Source organism: Euprymna scolopes, chromosome 15, assembly GCF_053919585.1.
Source record: "Euprymna scolopes isolate OS-2025 chromosome 15, ASM5391958v1, whole genome shotgun sequence".
Taxonomy (NCBI): Eukaryota; Metazoa; Mollusca; class Cephalopoda; order Sepiida; family Sepiolidae; genus Euprymna; species Euprymna scolopes.
The window spans coordinates 38083432-38101961 of NC_136496.1; the positions used below are offsets into that span (position 1 = coordinate 38083432).

General features: G+C 34.3%; 1 protein-coding gene across 6 annotated transcripts in view; it reads left to right on the forward strand.

Moving 5' to 3' along the window:
• The window catches only part of LOC145293786 (sorting nexin-14-like), a 1078299-nt gene that overhangs the window by 562240 nt on the left and 497529 nt on the right, over positions 1-18530 (forward strand). For all 6 annotated transcript variants that reach the window (XM_080140331.1, XM_080140332.1, XM_080140333.1 and 3 more), the window contains one exon: positions 8638-8671. In XM_080140331.1, coding sequence (XP_079996457.1) covers positions 8638-8671 — 34 coding nt within the window. The remainder of the gene's footprint in view (positions 1-8637; positions 8672-18530) is intronic.

An 18530-nucleotide genomic window follows, 5' to 3' on the forward strand; every position in this document is an offset into this window, starting at 1 on the left:
TTCAAAACAAAAAAAATCATGAACTGCACTTTTATTGACTATGGAGGTCAGGTGCGAACGAACACCCCATAATGTTATCATACCATATTTCTTCAAACTGAAACATCATTATCAAAGTATACTTACGCAGATATGAAAAGTCTTTATTAAAGTTTGTGCCTATTTCCATTCTATGGAGGCTATGCGCGAACGCAGACCCCACAATTTTATTATACCATGCCTATTTAAGTTAAAACATACTTATCAAAGTATTCTTATGTAAATCTATATTAAAAACACTTGTAAACGTTTTTTTTTTTTTTTAATTTTTTTTATTTCTATACTTTGTAGAGCAGGCACGAACGCAGACCCCACAATTTTAATGAACCACCGTTCTGCCAGATCAAACATACCCATTCCTGTGTCTTGATAAGTCTTCTATCATTATATGTAATCATTTTTTAAAAATAGTCAACCATATAGGAGCCTATCCGTGACCAGACACACACACACACACACACACACACACACACACACACACACACACACACACACAGCTTTATATTATAGATATATGTGTGTTAAAAAGTCAGTGTATGCTTCTAGAATAGCGATTTCAAGGGTAGAGTTTTTCAAGCATGAAAACGATGTTGTTTTTTTTGTATTTAATGTTTTCTTTTTCATATTTCAAGCGGCCCTCCGCTCTTGTTCACAAAAAATATTGAAATGAAAATGAAAGGCGTTGAAAAAACTGGAAATTTTTATTTAATTTCTGGAAGAGTTCACGTGAATTATTTTTACCGTTTATGGAAAAAGAATGTTGTATTTTTTATTTTTTGTTTTAAAAAAACTTTTGTAATGTGATAATGTTTGTTTCGTCTGGCGCAAAAAGACGCAATTGATTTCAATATGTATAATAAATGATTTGAAACTGAAACAGATGTGTTAAACGGTAAAAATAATATTATTAATAGTTCTCATAATAGTAATAGTTGAAACAAAAATAACAGTAAATAAATATAGTAATAATAACAATGGTGATAGTTATAATTATCAAATGGCTAGGAATATTATTGTTCCTATGTACTTGCCTTCCCACAAGGGCTGCGTTAGACGCAAGGTCAGTTTTTTAATGTGGGGAAAATCTATCTATATATAAAATTATATATATATATATATATATATATATATATATATATATATATATATATATATATATGGTAAATATTCAGATACGTTACAACAGCACATCGACCACTCTAATTTGTTTGTTCAAAGGTAATCGAGGTCGCTGACAACGAATCTGATAATCAAACCCGGGGCAAATTTACCGTTTGCATGGTATTAACCCCTGAACCCACGAGTTTCTTTCCGCCATTTTACAGCTTTCGTTTATGCTACACGCAAGCGCGTGGTAACATAAACGACGACAGTTGAGTGTATCTTCACGTAGCAAACTGTCTTTTCACATGGCGTACAAATCTTTTGGGGGAGGTAATGTCGGAAAGACTTTTTTTTGCAGAACAGAATTAAATTTTTTTTTTTTTTTTTCGGTGGCGAACATTTTAAAATTCGAGGAAAACTTTGTTTAAAACAAAATTTAAAAAAATACATTATAGTACTTTGGGGGGAGGTATAAAACTTGTGTGGCTTAACAGGTACGAAAAAACGGTTAATTAAACTGCAGAAGCACCTTTTTCTGTTTACATTGGGGGATGAGGCGAGGGTGGTGTTGGGGCACGCGCGTGCCAACACCCCCCGCCCCCTCCTCCAATGTAAACAGAAAACTGTAAAATCTCCTAAAAATATTAAAATGTATTCTAATCGGTAAATGTTGGCGCGTTACTTACGGAAAAATGGTTAATTAAACTGCAGAAGCACCTGCTAAGTCCCACAAGTTCTATAACCCGCCCAAAGTACTATAATGTATTTTTAAAAATTTTGTTTTAAACAAAGTTTTCCTCGAACTTGAAATGATCCGCCAATAAAAAAAAAAAAGATTTGTACGCCATGTAAAAAGACAGTTTGCTACGTGAAGCACACTCAACTGCCGTCATTTATGTCACCGCGTGCTCACGCGTTAATTAAACGGAAGCTGTAAAATGACGGAAAGTAGTTCATGGGTTCAGGGGTTAATACCATGCAAACGGTAAATTTTCCCTGGGTTTGATTATCGGATTTGTTGTCAGCGACTTCGATTAACCCTAAAAAACAAATTAGAGTGGTCGGTGTTCTGTTGTAACGTATATGAATATTTACCATATATATATATATATATATATATATACTTTCTCTTTACACTTGTTTCAAGTTTACACTCTCGCTTCTATCTCCCAATCACTACCTATAATTGCTCCTCACATACTTTCTAAAAGCCAAAACACTACTGGCATTTTCCCCAAATTTATAAAAGAAAATGTTTTCCTATTCCTGAAATTCATTTAAAAGTTGATATTGCTATTCCTACGTCGTTTCAACGTTCTACGGACAAGTATTTTTTCTATAATCATTTGTTCAATATTTCGTAGCCATCGATTTACATTCTATCATTTTGTCCCCCCCACACTTCAGCCTTATTAAGCAGTATTTTTAAATTTATCACTTGTGATCACTTTTCAATTGTTTTATTTTCACTAGTGCTATTTGTAATATATATATATATATATATATATACAGAAGCGTCTAAAACTAAGGGACAAAATTTTAAAACCTAATATTTGTTAGAAATAACAACTGTGAAAAGCTGAAGTTTTGACAACTGGTAGTCGTTATCATCTATAATAACATACTAAGATTTCTATCATTTGTAAAGGATGGAAAAAGAATTATAACAATTATTTATTTTCAAAATAGGAACGTCCAAAAGTAAGGGACAAAATTGAGAAAAACAATGTAAACAACCAAAAAACAATAAAAATACATGTACAATCAATATTTAGTAAATGATTCCTTGCTCTACTACAAGAACGAATCAGTTCTTGACAATCCTTGATACTAATTTTAGACCATTCTTCACCCACAAATCCTCCGTGTTAGTGGGATTTCTTTCCATAACTTTCACTCCTAAGTTCTTCCAAAGATTTTCTATTGGATTTAAGTCAGGATTTGCGGTGGTCAATCCATAATTTTGAAATCCTGCTAAGTTAACTCATTACCACCTTTGCATGGGACATTATCTTGCATAAAGGTAGCCCTACCGAAACCTAAATTCTGTATGATTAGCACAACATGATCTTGAACAATGTTTTTATAGATCTGCGCATTTACATGAGTTTGTAACCGGACAAGAAGCGTTGTACCTTGGCTAGAAAACATTCCAAATACCATGACGCTTCCACCCCCAGACTTTACAGTTTTCTTAGTACATTTTGCACTTAATCTTTCACCAATACGTCTCTTTACATTGTTTTCCCATCATCTCTATATAAATAAAATGAACTCATTTTTTCCCATCTGATTTTGACCTTAATAGGATTAAAAATCAAGATATTTCATGCAAATATAATATGCACAAACGGCAGAACAATATCTGAGGTGTGTTATAGGCTTATTATTTCTCAAATTCCTCGATAATCTTAGATTTCTATACTTTTTCTGCTGAGAAGTCACGGCCAAAATCGGTTAAGATCAATGGAAGTGGTAAAATATTTTCTCTCTAATAAATTCCTCCTCCCCCTGCCACCACTTAACACCGTTTGGGGATCGTTCACAAGGAACAGTTGAGAAGAGAACACCGGTTTGGCTTCGTAGTTCTTTCATGTGAAGTTATTTAAAATCACTAAACTAAGCTGCAGTGCTCTGTGGCGTAGTGGTTAGCATGCTGGACAATTCACATTATATTTTCACGTTCGCGCCGACCTACCGTAGTCGTTTTTTTTTTTTTTTTCCTAAACAACTGGAATGGACTTTTCTTGATGGCCGAAGTGTTAACGTTGCAGATGTTTTTTTTTTTGTTTTTTTTTCACACTTTATTTTTCTACTTTTACTCATGACTCCGGGTTTGATCCTTCCTACTTACCTACCATAACATTTTTTAAAACTCCCCCCCCCCCCGTCCCGGAAACAAACACTCGGGCAACGCCGGGTACCCCCGCTAGTTTCCAAATAAATTAAACTTGCTTTCATCACTGATGAAAGAGTTCTACCCAATTTTCATATGTCCAAATTACATACCTGTTTGCAAACTCTAATCTCTTCTTATTCTTCGAACTAACAAGTGGTTTCTTCCCTGGGATCCGATTAAACAGCTCTATTTCTTGCAGTCATCTAGAAACCGTCTGTCTTGACACATTAACACATGAGGTACAATTCATAACTCTTTTAATTTCTGTGCGAGACGTAAAACAATCCTTTAATGACATATGCTGCATTATTTGATCTTCTCTTGCCAAAGTTTTGCGGGGTCTCCCGGTTTTAAAAGCACTAACTATTTTACCCGTATCATTGTAGGATTTAACAACCCTACCTCCAACACTCTTGGAAAGTTTCACTTTCTCTAAAATCTCTCTAATGGTGTGCATTTCCTTGTGTAGTTTCACAATAGCTTGTCTCACAGAGTAATCAAGTTTTTGGTGTTTCGCCATGGTGCCGGCTGATGCAACGTTTACAAATGACTAAGTAATACTTATTCTTTAGAGGAAATAAAAAAATTTGAATATAGCATACCGTTTACATTGTTTTTCTCAATTTTAACCCTTACTTTTGGACGTTCCTATTTTGAAAATAAATAAATGATTGTTATAATTCTTTTTCTACCCTTTGCAAATGATTCCAATTTTATCTCATCGCTCTTCTGGTTTGAGTTATGATAGCTCTTCTCAGGAATATCCTAAGAATTGTTTTCATAGATGTTGTCCCTGAGTTAGCCCTACAGATAAAAGTCCAGAGACTAAGGTCCGGTGTGTATGAATCCATTCTGGACCACACCTTTTACTGATGAGACGATTACTAAAGTGATCCTCATAATATTGAGACGATAAAACAAGGACTGCTTGACATAAATGACGAAAATAAGGTGAAGTTAAATATGGACTGAATGTTATACCAAATATTGTTAAATTGTAGAAAGGGTTGTAAGTTTCGTTAACGATTTCGTGGGAGGTATTTTTTGTTAGGTCACCTTGTCTGAGTCTGGATCACATTTATTGGTTAAATAGAATCAGTAGTGAGTATGAAACGAAATATGGGGATAGATGCATTTATATGCATGAATAACTTTCAATAAAATTTTGTAACTAAATCAAAACACGGATTCCATGAACAAAGCTTCTTTCTTAGAACTGCACGCCTGTGGAACTCTGTTTCGTCTGCCTGCTTCCCACCGGACTACAACTTGGATGTCTTCAAGTCCAATGTTAACAAATTCCTAATGAACCGCCCCCTTAAGTAAACACTTCATCAAATCTCCACACTAACGTAATGTACTTGCAATAACCCTTATCCCTGAGTGGCTTCCGGGCCTTGGTAAGTGGTGATCACTGTGTAAAAAAAAAAAAAAATTAGAGCAAACACTATAAATGCATATTTGAACTGAACAATAACTTGAAATATAAACATTTGTACTAGAATGTCTTGATTCACCATTAAATAATCTAAAAACAAAACCAACTTCTTAATATTGTTGTATTATTTTAATTTTACATTACAATGTAAAGTTGGTTACCACAAATTTACTTCATTCTTATTATTTAGATTCTTCGAACTACTGTTCTCATCTTGAGTGTCATTTTCACAACATTTTGGTTGATGTAACCTCCGACCTTTTTCAGGTGTATCTGGTTGAACTCTGGAATGTTTTTGGATAAAATTTAGTACGGAACTTTTTATTTACTTTACAGGAGTAGCATGCTCTTGTTCCGTCAGCCATGACCAGATAGAGGTCCTAAGTAATTCGCAATTGTATTTTTCGGTCATCCAGACTGAGAATTGAACCTTCAACCATCAGGAGAATATCACTTTTACAATTGATTTTTCCAAGTTCTCTAACCACTGCGCCACAGATCTTTGTGGATCCAAGTTTGACAGAATTATTCCCAAATTCGACAACATATACCTGAACAAGGGGGAAGTTACATCAGCCAAAACGTTGTAAAAATGATGCTCAAGACGAGAACAGTAGTCTGAAGAATCCAAATAATACAAATGATCAATCCTTATCTTAAAACTTCAGAAAAGTAACATCTACTTTATCTCCAAGGAAATACAAGGTCTATCCAAAAAGTATTTAGTAAAGATTATTTGGTGCAATGAGAGCAGAAGATTTGTCTTGAGAACCGCTTCCTTGGTATGTGTAGTATATTGCTTTTATTTTAAAGTCTTCCGTGGGGAATTATATTCATGAAAAAATGTTCAGAATGATAGAAAAATAGAAATTGTACTTGAAGATACGTACAGAAAATTGAATCAGCTTTTTGAAAGGAAAGAACAATAACAAATGTGTATATTCACTGAACAATTTTACTAAATAATAAAGAATGATATACAAAACGGTAGAAGATGAATATACAGAATAAGTGTTTGTTAACATGTATATTTGTTAAACTAGTATGAAGTGATATTGTGCTAAGAGGTGTGCACACTTTGGACCCCAACAGTCATAGGACCAGTAGCATGCAGGGGAGAAGACCTGTCTTAGGGCATCCAAATTGGGCAGAGGGCATTCAAACTATTTCTCTCCCTGCTACATATTTCTAACTATCTCCCTTTCTCATAATATTTCCAGGTATCAGGACTTACACTTGAATCTTTGGGGCATACAATCAAGGAGTTGGCCACAGGTATCAAGAGACTGCATAGAATGAAAACTTTGTTTGACAACTGTCTGGAGGCTTGTGTTATACTGCAATCAACTGTTAATTGATGTTGACTGTAATAGTGAAAATGGAAAGGAGCATTATATTATTTGGATTAAATGCATTTGAGGTTCACAACAGTTGCATATGATATTTTTTTATCATAGCAAAACGTCCAATATTAGAAAACAATACTTAATGCAATTCAGTATAAAACAAGTGAAGCATGCATGATCCCCCGTGAGTGCACAGTGAACGAGGCATAAAAAAAAATGACTAAGTTTCACAAGATCGGTATCCTTTTGAAGCTCGACCCTTCGGACAGCCAAATATCGAAAAATTGGCTAAAAAAATTAATTCTTCATCCTCAACTGGGCACTTTTCTACAGGGAGGGGTTGCATTTTGCAACGATATTTTCAAAAGTCATTACCTCTTTTCGATTGACTAGCCTTAATTTAAACCTATGCCACTTCCGGTTTTGCGATGGATGCAACGGCCAAGACATCACATTTTTTTTCATATTCTTTTTCTCCTTCACGGTAAGGGTTCGAGCCTGCCTGCCTACTACCACTTTTTTTTGTTTTTGTTTTTTAACTCAACACACACCTCAAAACAACCGGGCAACGCCGGGAACCTGGGCTAGTCACCAATGCTACAAAAGAAAACTTTCTTTTCAATAAAGTTTTGTAACTAAAACTTCATTATTTATAAGTCACCAATACTACAAAAGAAAAAAAACAACTTTCTTTTAAATAAAACTGTTGTTTTTCACTTGTTTTCATTTTACTTCAATAAGTTCTCAGAAATCAAGGTTTTCTTTCTGGGGTTAACACTGAATTTCTATATGAGATAAATAAATATCCGAGTGTTTAATCAACATTATCCTCTACCTCTGGAATGTTGAATTAGCAAAGCTGTGAAGAAAACTAATTTTACTTTCCAGCGTTGACCAGTGAATATAATAATTTCTTATTTTTTAATTTTACTTGATTCCAGAATAAGAATCTATCTGATTTGATAGGGTATCTAGCTAAGTGCTATTACTTGAAGTAACATCATTTGGCCCAGGATTACAGTGTAGTATCTGTTCTGATTCTGCACTTTACCTTTTCTTTCCTCGGTCAGCGGAGGAGAAACCCTTTATTTTTTTTTTCATCCAGAGTGCCCCTTTTAGGGGAGTTGGATTTTCCCCACATTAAAAACCGACCTTGTTTAACTCTGTCCTCGTGGGGAGGCAAGTAAATAGGAATATCATTTGGAGAAGGTGCACCATTGTATAGGGGATCTTATTTGTTATTTTAAATATTTGATCAGGGTTTATTTGTAGGGTTAAGTATCTTCATGTTAGCTTGTCCTGACAAACCTTTGTATAAAAAGATCAAACACACTTTAGAAAAATGTCTAATGAGTAATTTAAACTTTCGTGTGATCCCTCAAGTAGTACAGATTGGGCTCACCTTTGCGAATCTAATTGACCATTAAAGTGAGGGGGAAAAAAACTACAACCACACTGACTAATCTATGAATCTTAGAAATTGCAGATAAGTAATTGTTATTGGTTTTTTCCGTGTGTTGGTGTATTTTGATTTTAGGGGGTAATTATTTGTTATTTGTATAGTTTTAGGAACATTGAAATTTTATGTTTTTAACTTTGTGTTTTGCCTTATTTTTAACTTTGTGTTTTGCCTTATTTTTAACTTTGTGTTTTGCCTTATTTTTAACTTTGTGTTTTGCCTTATTTTTAACTTTGTGTTTTGCATTATTTTTCACTTTGTGTTTTGCATTATTTTTCACTTTGTGTTTTGCATTATTTTTCACTTTGTGTTTTGCGTTGTTGTTTAAAAAAAAATCTCTCTTCTCTTCTAGATGAATCGCAAAAGGCAAGCTGGACTGTTGCAAGGTAGGAACAAACCATGCCACTTTTTATTTCTTCCCTTTTTTTATCTTTAGGCAAAATCAGATAAACTCGAGTCAAGAAGCCATAATCATTGCAAAAAGCTACTAAAAGAAGTTCCTTTGTCTTGTCTGTGTGCCAAAATACCATTGATTTTAAGTGGTCAAGAGTTTTAAACATTCAAGCAGAAAAAGTTAGTCTGGGACGATGGGGACACACATTCACACATTGTCTTCTCTTTATTTTCAGCCTTATATTTTCTCAATTTCTTTATCAGCATTCCAAAGTCTTTATCTGATTTCATAATATTTTGACTATTTATAGTTCATGTAGTGTCAATATTTATTGCAATAGCATTGTATATATTGGAATCTGGCATTGGCAAGCTCTCCACATCTCGCCCACATCTTTGGGACAAGGTAAAATAAATAAAACGTGGCACTTCTCCAGCTGGGAATCCCTATCGCCCTGAATATTTCCATTTGTGGTTAATAGAAAAAGACCAGAAATTGACAAGTCATCACTATTACCAAACAATCAATTCTGATATAAAATCATAAAAAGTTTTTTTCCTGGTTCAATTTTAGAGTCAATTAATTCTCCCCTATATTAAGAATGTGTTTCATAATCTATAATATAAATCTTACCTGTCTGTTTAAATGTATGTATGTATGCTTGCATGTCTTGCAAAAACTTTCAAAAGAGGTTAAGAATTTTCATGATATCGTTTTGAAGATTGACCCTTTGGATGACAAATATGGAAAATTGGCTAAAAACATTAATTTCTTCACCCTCCATTGGGCACGTTTCTAAAGGAAGGGGTCGCTTTTTTTCGCTGATATTTCGAAAATCATCCCCCTCTTTTCGATTGACTAGTCTTAATTTAAACATTCATCACTTCCGGTTTGGCTATAGGCGCAATAGCAAAGACGTCACATTTTTTTTTCACGTTTTTTTCCTCCTTTGCGGTATGGGTTCGAGCCTGCCTGCATACTACCACTTTTTTTTTCTGCACCTCCAAATATCCGGGCAACGCCGCACATCCAGGCTAATTTTATATGAATCATTAGATAGAGAAGTTTCTTAATTTCTGTTTTTTTGGTTTTTTTTTAGGAATTTGTTTCACCTTTAATTTTAAGACTTGTTTTTATTTTTTAATCTCTCTAGACAAGGTATGAAGTAAATTGATAAGCTAAGAAAAAATGCTGCTTCAAGATAAAAAGCAATAGCGTGAGATGGATAGATTCTAGAAAGCAGCAATTCTTCCCCCCTTTGTCAGAAACATCGCTTGTAGAATATGAGGACTACAGGATAAAATAAGAAAAGCGAGAGTTACTAGGCTGCAAAAAGTAAACCCAATGTCCATTTTCTACTCCTCCTACTCTTACCAGCCTCTACAAAACAATGCCTTCTCTCAATCAAAAAGAAAAATATTCCTATATATATATATATATATATATATATATATATATATACATACAAAATATAAGGAGAGGATATATTTTTATCAAATGAGTGCATTCGTTTGCATGTCTAGGTTCCCCCCCCCCATGAGGCTGTTTTTTGGGAGGAGGATAGAATACCAGTTTTTTAAGAAGAATGAATACATTTGTTTTGGCTGTTATCCGCTTTGGTTGTATTTGCTCTTCTACGTGTTTTTATGGCTCTCAAATAGAAAACTGCTTTAGTTATTACCGTTGATTCCAATATTTTTATTTTTCAGTTCAACTCCTAACTCACAACATGTCAAAATAGAGCTGGCTTTGAATTCCAAATTTGACCACGAATTTATATTCCAATATTAACCTACATTTTATCAGCATGTGTTTGTAACAAAATATCATTTAGTGATGCAAGATACACCTCTATAGAATAAAATTTTCTATCAGAACAGTCGCAGAAACTCCTCATGAAGCAAGCAGACAACAGGAAATATTGCGTTTTGAAAGAAATGTCTTACCCTGTAGGCTTGTATATAATCATGTTTCTCAGCTGTTAGTGGTAAACAAAAAAACGTAGCAGGGAAGGAAAGACAAAACAAACAAGGAAAGACAAAATAAAACAACGAAATATTTATTTCAGTAGTAGAAAGTTGGACAGTGTCTGAGTGAAGAAAATGAAAAGTTGAAAGTTCTTTGGGTTGTATAAGTCATCTTAGTTAGAGTTATCTTTGGCAAAGATCGTCAATGCTGGAGTGAACAGGAACGGGGGGGGGGAGATTTTATTTATTTATTTATTTTTTGGAATTTCTCTCCTGACTGCCATAATTTTCATCAGGGTTAAAGAAGTTCCTTAGGGAAAAGATGGAATCAATTTACCCTGCAAGCTGATTGTCAGTGTGTGGTATCATTATTAGTACTGTTATTAGTAGTAGTATTATTACTTTCTTGTCTCTACATTGGTAACTTTTCTTTCTTTCTTTTTTTTTACAAGGAAGTTACCACTTATCAAAACTTGGCTTGAAGGACACTTAAGGATTAGAGTTAATAAATATGCAGTAGTTATCGAGTTATCGGGACAACAGCATAATAATCATTAGTAGCAAAAATTTGGTATAATTTGATTATTTAAGACAACAGTTCAGCAAGAACTTGTTTACATTGAACTTGAAGATGACGATATTGTAGTCAGCTGGCAAGCAGGCCAGTGGAACAGGATTCCTCAGGCGGGCAGTTCTAGGAAAGAAGCTTTGTTCATGGAATCAACATTTAGAGTTAGGCAGAGATAGAGAGTTGTGCAAATTGTCGATAGTGGTTTTAGCTCATTACATAATTATCACCTGATGACATTCCTGTGTAGAAAGTGTAAAACATGCCACATAGTATCACTAAATACATATGCGAATAAAAACAGCAATTCTAATATTAATTGGGAAATCTTAAGCTTACCCTTGCAATGTAAATATTAGAAAGTGTGAATTATGTTTAAAAGAAAAGTACCAAATTATAAACTTCAACCATGAAATTAAATTACTGTTATTGAAGGAAAGGCTTCATAATTCAATAGCTTAAATAAAACTGCTTAAAAAAAAATGTAACTTTAGATTTAATTGATCGTTTAAAATTTGCAAATTTCAGTTATTGGGGTTTATATAATTTGCATAATAACTTCAGCCGATATGTCATTTTGAATTTTATTCTTGAAGATTTTATCATGTAAATTAATGTGGAATTATAATTTGTTGTGATGAGAATATTATTGATCCATATTATTATTTTATTGGCATGGATACAGTAATCTGCTAGAGATTGCGTGATGCCATTAGCATTTGAATATGTATTAGGTATCATAGTTTTGGGTAATTATGCCAAGTCCGGGGTAATTGCGCCAACTAGCTAAAAGTGTTCTTTTGGCAACCATACATATAAAGAGTACTTTTTTTTAGTTGGCGCAATTACCCCAAAGTACGGTATGATATGCCAGTTTTGTAAAAAAAAAAAAAAAAAAAAAAAAGTGGAAAAGACAGGCGTCAGGACAAAAAGAAATATATATATATATATATATATATATATTATTGAACTCATAGCATATAATCACACCTAACTTTATAAATTGATTATTGAAGCCACGAACGTCAAAACAGATCAATTCACGTAAGGTATTTTCTGATGTTTATAGAATTTTTATGTAAAATCCTACAAACATACATACATACAAGCGATACAATTAACATACATAACTTTGACTTCATTATTTTGTACTTTTAACTTTTGCCACTGCATTTTCTTGTGATGATATAATTTTAATTATTCTTGCAAGTCACTTTTTTGGTTTCTCTGCAACTTCTCAAGGCCATTTTCAATTCAGCAAATGTCAGTTTTGGTGATGGCTGTCACAAAAGGTTTGAATTCAGAAGGAAGGCCTATTAATATTTCTAAAAAATAATAAGGTAATATCATGTTCAGCCCTAACAATATAATCCTTGATAATTTTGCAAGTTGATTTTCAACCATAAAGATATCAACTGTTTTTCGGGAAATTAATTCTTGTTTCTCCTTTTTATGAAAAATGCTCTCAAAATATTTTGAACACCTTTTTGTCCTGTAGTGTGCTACTAATAAGATTGATCTTTGAAACCCATGAGGTTGTTTGTAGCTAGTTGGTTAGTTTGCATTTGTTGCTGTTCTCTACTGCTGCTTGTTTTTGTTGGGCGAGTATGACTTCTTAAGTAGACCTAGTATAGAGTTTAATACAACATAGTGTTATAGACTAAGCTGATATACCTATTTCACGAATAATAGACTTATCAAAAGGGAAATTTATTAGACAGCAATTCATGCAGTTATTTTCCCCAGAATCATGACATGTACTTCTGTAACATATTTTTGGTCCTCTGACAAAGGAGGGATTGGACATAGTAATTCACTCCTGTTCGTCTGTTCACATTTTTCTCAATAACAACGCCTTGGATTTTAAAAATCTTTTGCACAAATGTTAGCCATGATGAAAGTAAATTTTTTCCAGAACAAATTTTCCGGGATAACTCTGGTTGTTCCCCCTAGGGGGCGTTGTAAGGTTAACATTGCTTCCAAATCGTTCATTTGTGGAGGGGGGGCATATGCTTGGCTTGTTAGTCATACATCTTTTGTTTTGGCCTTTTGGTCAAGATCAAAGTGTAGCATCTGTTCTTCAGATGCTGCACTTCTATTTCTTGTTCTCTTTCGGTGGAGGAGAAATCCTTCACGACTGAGACAATTTTTATTTTTGTACCTTTTCTCCGCGTTAAAAAACGACCCTGGTGTCTAACTCTGTCCCGTGGGGAGGCATAGTAAATAGGTACAATGTGTTTGTCTTGATTATTTCCGGCCTGCAAGATGACATCAGATGGGAACCATTAATTGTGAATAGTAAATTAGAAAACATTTAATAAGAAATATATTTCTATTTTTATAAATTCATGTTTTTGATTCATTCTTAAACAATTGATCATTATGAATTTTGGGATGCAGCTGCTAGGTGTAAGGGGTTCAAGTGTTCTATATTTAATTTAGTTTTATGCAAAATAGGTAAAAGGTTGGTAGAAATTTAGATATCTCTGACTTTTGTTAAATTTGAACAATAGCTATTAGACCACAATTAATAAACATTACTCGAACTTCAGTTGTTATTTTTTTAAGTATTTGGAACTGTTTTTAGGAGGCATAATATAAGAACAACTTACTTAAAAAGTCAATTCTACCAGATTTACAATGATTTTTATCCATAGTCATAAGCCACCAATTACGCAAGATACCCTGAAGTTCAATTTATTAAAATCGCTTAAGCACAAATATTCTTATATAATTTACTAGTTGAAGTGAGAGAAACAACCATTGCAGCTTCTGAAGTAAATTGACTGCAAAGGACCGAAAAGACTATTTCAAGCTCAAATTCTAACCTTTTAACCATGATAAAGTCAACTGAGGGAAAGTCATTGGGGCAAGGCTTTATTTTTTGATTTATAACATAACAAATGAATGCAATGGTTGACTAAATGAAATCATCTCACCTGTGTGTTTTAATGTATGTATGTTTTAATGTATGTATGTATGTATGTTTGCTTCAAACTTGCGACAGAGGCAACGGATTTTCACAAGATCGGTATCGTTTTGAAGCTTGACCCTTCGACGACAAATATCGAAAAATTGGCCAAAAACATTAATTCCTTCACTCTTAACTGGGCACTATTCTACAGGGAAGGGTCACTTTTTTCGAAAATCATCCTCTCTTTTCGATTGACTAGCTTTAATTTAAACCTTCGCCACTTCCGGTTTGGTGATGGACACAACTGCAAAGTCGTCACGTTTTTTTTTTTTTTTTTTTTTTTCTCAACACACACTTCCAAACACCCGGGCAATGCCGGACACCCAAGCTAGTAATACATAAAAATGAGTTGACCTGATTGTTTTTTCTGCTCTGTTCATCCAAAATGCTAACTTTCTATTTATGATCTAAATTAATAAGCATAAATAGAACTGTAGTGGAACAAGATGAGAAAATAAATGAGATTTAGAAACACCATTTTGATTAGAATTTATTTGTGTAGATAGTGAGAACGGCAGAAATAAAACAACCATACATTTTTATTCGTAAATGAAGTGTACAGTTCGTAAATGTTTTAATGTCAAAAATTGTTAAGTTCTTCAGCTTGTACAATTACGACCCATTGAACTTAGAAAAGACATTTGGCGACAGCAGTGACAAAATGCCCAAAGCTTAGAGCTTAAAAATCCATGTTTGCAAGGAGATTCACTTCAGTGCCTTGTTCCCCGAATGTGCCTCCAGTGACGGTTACAAGCACTATGCAACCAACCAAAGGCGACAACATTAACTGAAAGTTGCAGATTGTGTTTGTGTGTGCAAACTTCTGCTGATACTAGAATTTCCCAAATCTGTTTCGTTCAGAACTCTGTGTAAATTTAAAAAAAATTAAAAAGTCATTTAATTAAAAAGTAAAAGAAAATAGTGAAAAAAATCCTTTTACAAATGTCTTTGTCGATGAATTAACTCAAAGATATCTATGTCAAGAAGATGCTTAGTGTATCAAGAAGTTGGACGTTTTGTACATGAAATTAGGGTGTTAATGCTATTGTCATTGCAATAGACTTCCCAACTTTATAAATTTTACGATATTTCTAACAGAGAAAACTGAATATTTTTCAAAAAAGAGTATTCTAAGTGGAAACTATCATTTTCTCCACCAGATTGCTCCATCCATAATGGAGGATATATATATATATATATATATATATGTATATTTAGCAATTAAATAGTAATTAGTAATATTCTATTTTTTCTAATATTCTTTTCCTCATTATAATAAATATTTCTGTGAAGTCTGATGAAATTGTCGAATCATTAACATATAACATATGTAACTAAGCAGATAAAACGATCAAAAGTCCATTTTCACGCTAGTATGATCCATTTTATACTTAGTTTCTTTAAATACTTTGCGGGCAAAATTTCTTAATGCATTTTGCTAACTCCTCCTCTCTGACAAGAAGGAAAGTATTTCTTTGAAAATCCGTAGATTAAAAACTTTCACCTCTATTTATGTTTCCTTCCGAATAATAAATGTGTTTAACTCTTGCTAAATTGTTTCTTAACATGTTTTATGAAACCTATATACTTATATAATTATCCACAGACGGTGCCATAATCATGTTGGCTCCTTGATTTGCTATACACTGAAGAGTTCCCACCTCAACCGAGTGAGTTCTATTTATATTCACATAGATATCACACCCTATTCTCATTAGATTACAAAAGCTAAGTAACATTGAGTCTGGTTAGTACCAGATGGTTGACTATTTCGGAATACCAAGCGTTGTATGTAGGAGGATGTCAACACCTGCCTGCAAGAACTGCAAAACCTTAAGGTCATTTCATGGAAATATACAAGCGACTGAGAACCATTTGTGAATTTGATATTCTCATGAAACTTCCTCCTTCCGAGGAAACTGGTTCAACCTGTACCACTTTGGTGTGATATGGTGTACAGACAATTGTTTTGTCATTTCACAATCCATTAATATAGATATATACGTATTAACCCTGTAGACCCATACCGGAACTCTACGTTATATACAACTGTGACTATTGCTGGTAAATGTCTCTCTCTATCTCTACCGAAACAAGCTAAACTAACGGATAGAGAGAAAGATTGTGAAGAAAGAGAGAGAGAGCGAGAGAGATGGAGGCGGCTAGTCCAAACCGCTGCTTTGAATGAAAAATTAGTAGAATTAATTGAGGCCACCCGGCTCTATCTCTACCGAAACAAGCTAAACCAATGGATAGAGAGAGAAAGAGAGAGAGAGAGAAAGAGAGAGAGAGAGAGAGAGAGAGAGAGAGAGAGAGAGAGAGATGCAGAACAGGAACGAGAAAGGTAATGAGATAGATAGATACTGATTAATCTATGTGTGTGTATACACACACATACACACAAACATAGTCGGTTGGCCTCAAATAATTTTCTATCTCATTCAATACCTTTTCGTTTTTATGTGAAGATGAGAGGGGGCAGTGAAATGACTAAAGGTCTGCCAAGGGTTCCTTTTTTTTGGGGGGGAGGCAGGTTGTTAATGCGTGCATATTTAAGCTTACAAAAAAGTATTGGGGAGAAGCTATGCTCTCTTTTTTTTTTTTTTTTTTTTTTTTTACAAAGGCATCACCACATTATCAAGGCCCAGAGGCCACTCAAGGATAAGGGTTAAAGAGTGTACAGTAGAAGTTGGTCAATATAGTAATCATTAGTAATGAAAATTTGGTAAATTTAATAACTTATATGGAACGGCTCATCAAGAACTTATTTACTTTAGACTTGAACAAAACCATATTGTAGTCAGCCGGAAAGCAGGAAAACGGAAGACAATTCCACAGGCGTGCAGTTCTAAGAAAGAAGCTTTGTTCATGGAATCTACGTTTAGGTTTAGGCACAGATAAAGAGTGGGGGAAATTATTGATAGTGTTTACAGCTAGACGAGTGTTTCTTGTGAAAGTTTGGCGAGGGGGGACCATAGATTGAAGCTCAGTTGAACACTTTCCATGAAAATAACGATACATCAGAGACAAACTCGCAACATCTCTTCTGTGAGATAGAGGTTGCAAGGAGGAGAAAAGGACATCTCCTACGAGGCTACGAAGTCTATTTTGAACTCTATCAAGGCAGGACAAGTCCTTTCTAGCAGCTCCTGCCCAGATGTGGCAACAGTATTCCATCCTTGGACGTACCTGGCTCTTATATAGATAGAGAATAGCATCAGCAGTGAGATATCTACTGGATCGATAGAAAGATCCCACCATTTTTCCAGCGGCCTTGGCAACAGATTTGATATACGTGTTCCATTTAAGATCAGGAGTAATGGTCAAGCCCAGAAGCTTGTCAAAACTTGAGGCCTCCTGAAGACGAGAGCCATTCATTTCAATTGATGACAAATGTGGATTAGAATGTTGATGATGTAAAGAGAGAAGCTTGGTTTTAGATGCATTAAAAGTAACCAGCCACTCCTTTCCCCATTGTACTACGTGCTCAAGATCAGAGGAGAGAGAATTGGAGAGAACTTGCTCGTTTACTGTCTTAGATGTGGTACCATAAATGGTAGTGTCGTCAGCATAAATGTCTACAAATGATGTAAGGATATGATTTGGAAGATCATTAATGTAGATCAGGAAAAGAGTTGGGCCCAGGATGGATCCCTGAGGGACACCGGCATTAATATTGTGAGCTTTTGATTTTTGCCCCTCAACTACTACTCTTATGAATCTATCAGAAAGAAATGATTTAATAATTGAGAAGACTTTTCCAGCTATACCATAGCTAGCGATCTTATGAAGTAAACCTTTATGCCATACCCTATCAAAGGCTTTAGATATGTCAAGAGCAATTGCCCTAGAAAGATTGCCACCGTCGAGAGATTTGCTAATCCTATGCGATATAACTGTAAGGACATCTGCTGTAGATCTAGCAGAACGGAAACCATATTGAGTGTCACTAAGAAGGTTATTTTTGTTGAGATGTTTGATTACTTCTGTATTTAATACAGATTCTAGCAACTTACTCATGACGCACAGGAGACTTTTTTATGCCTTTTCTGCTTCTTCAACGTTTTTTAATACATTTTTTATATAGTATTTGCGATTATCAAGATCTAATTTGGGACAACATTTTTTTATAGCTTCACATAATATTGGGTGTCTATTCTGACGGCCGTTCTTAATATGCACAGGAGTGTTTATTCCGAAATCCGTTCTTACCATGGAGAGGTTGGTGGTGTCTATTCCAAAAACGGTTCTTACCATGTGGAGGTTGGGGCTGTGTCAATTAAGATAGCAGTTTTGATATGCAGAGCTTTGGGGTTAACCACCAACAACCGTACTTTCATTT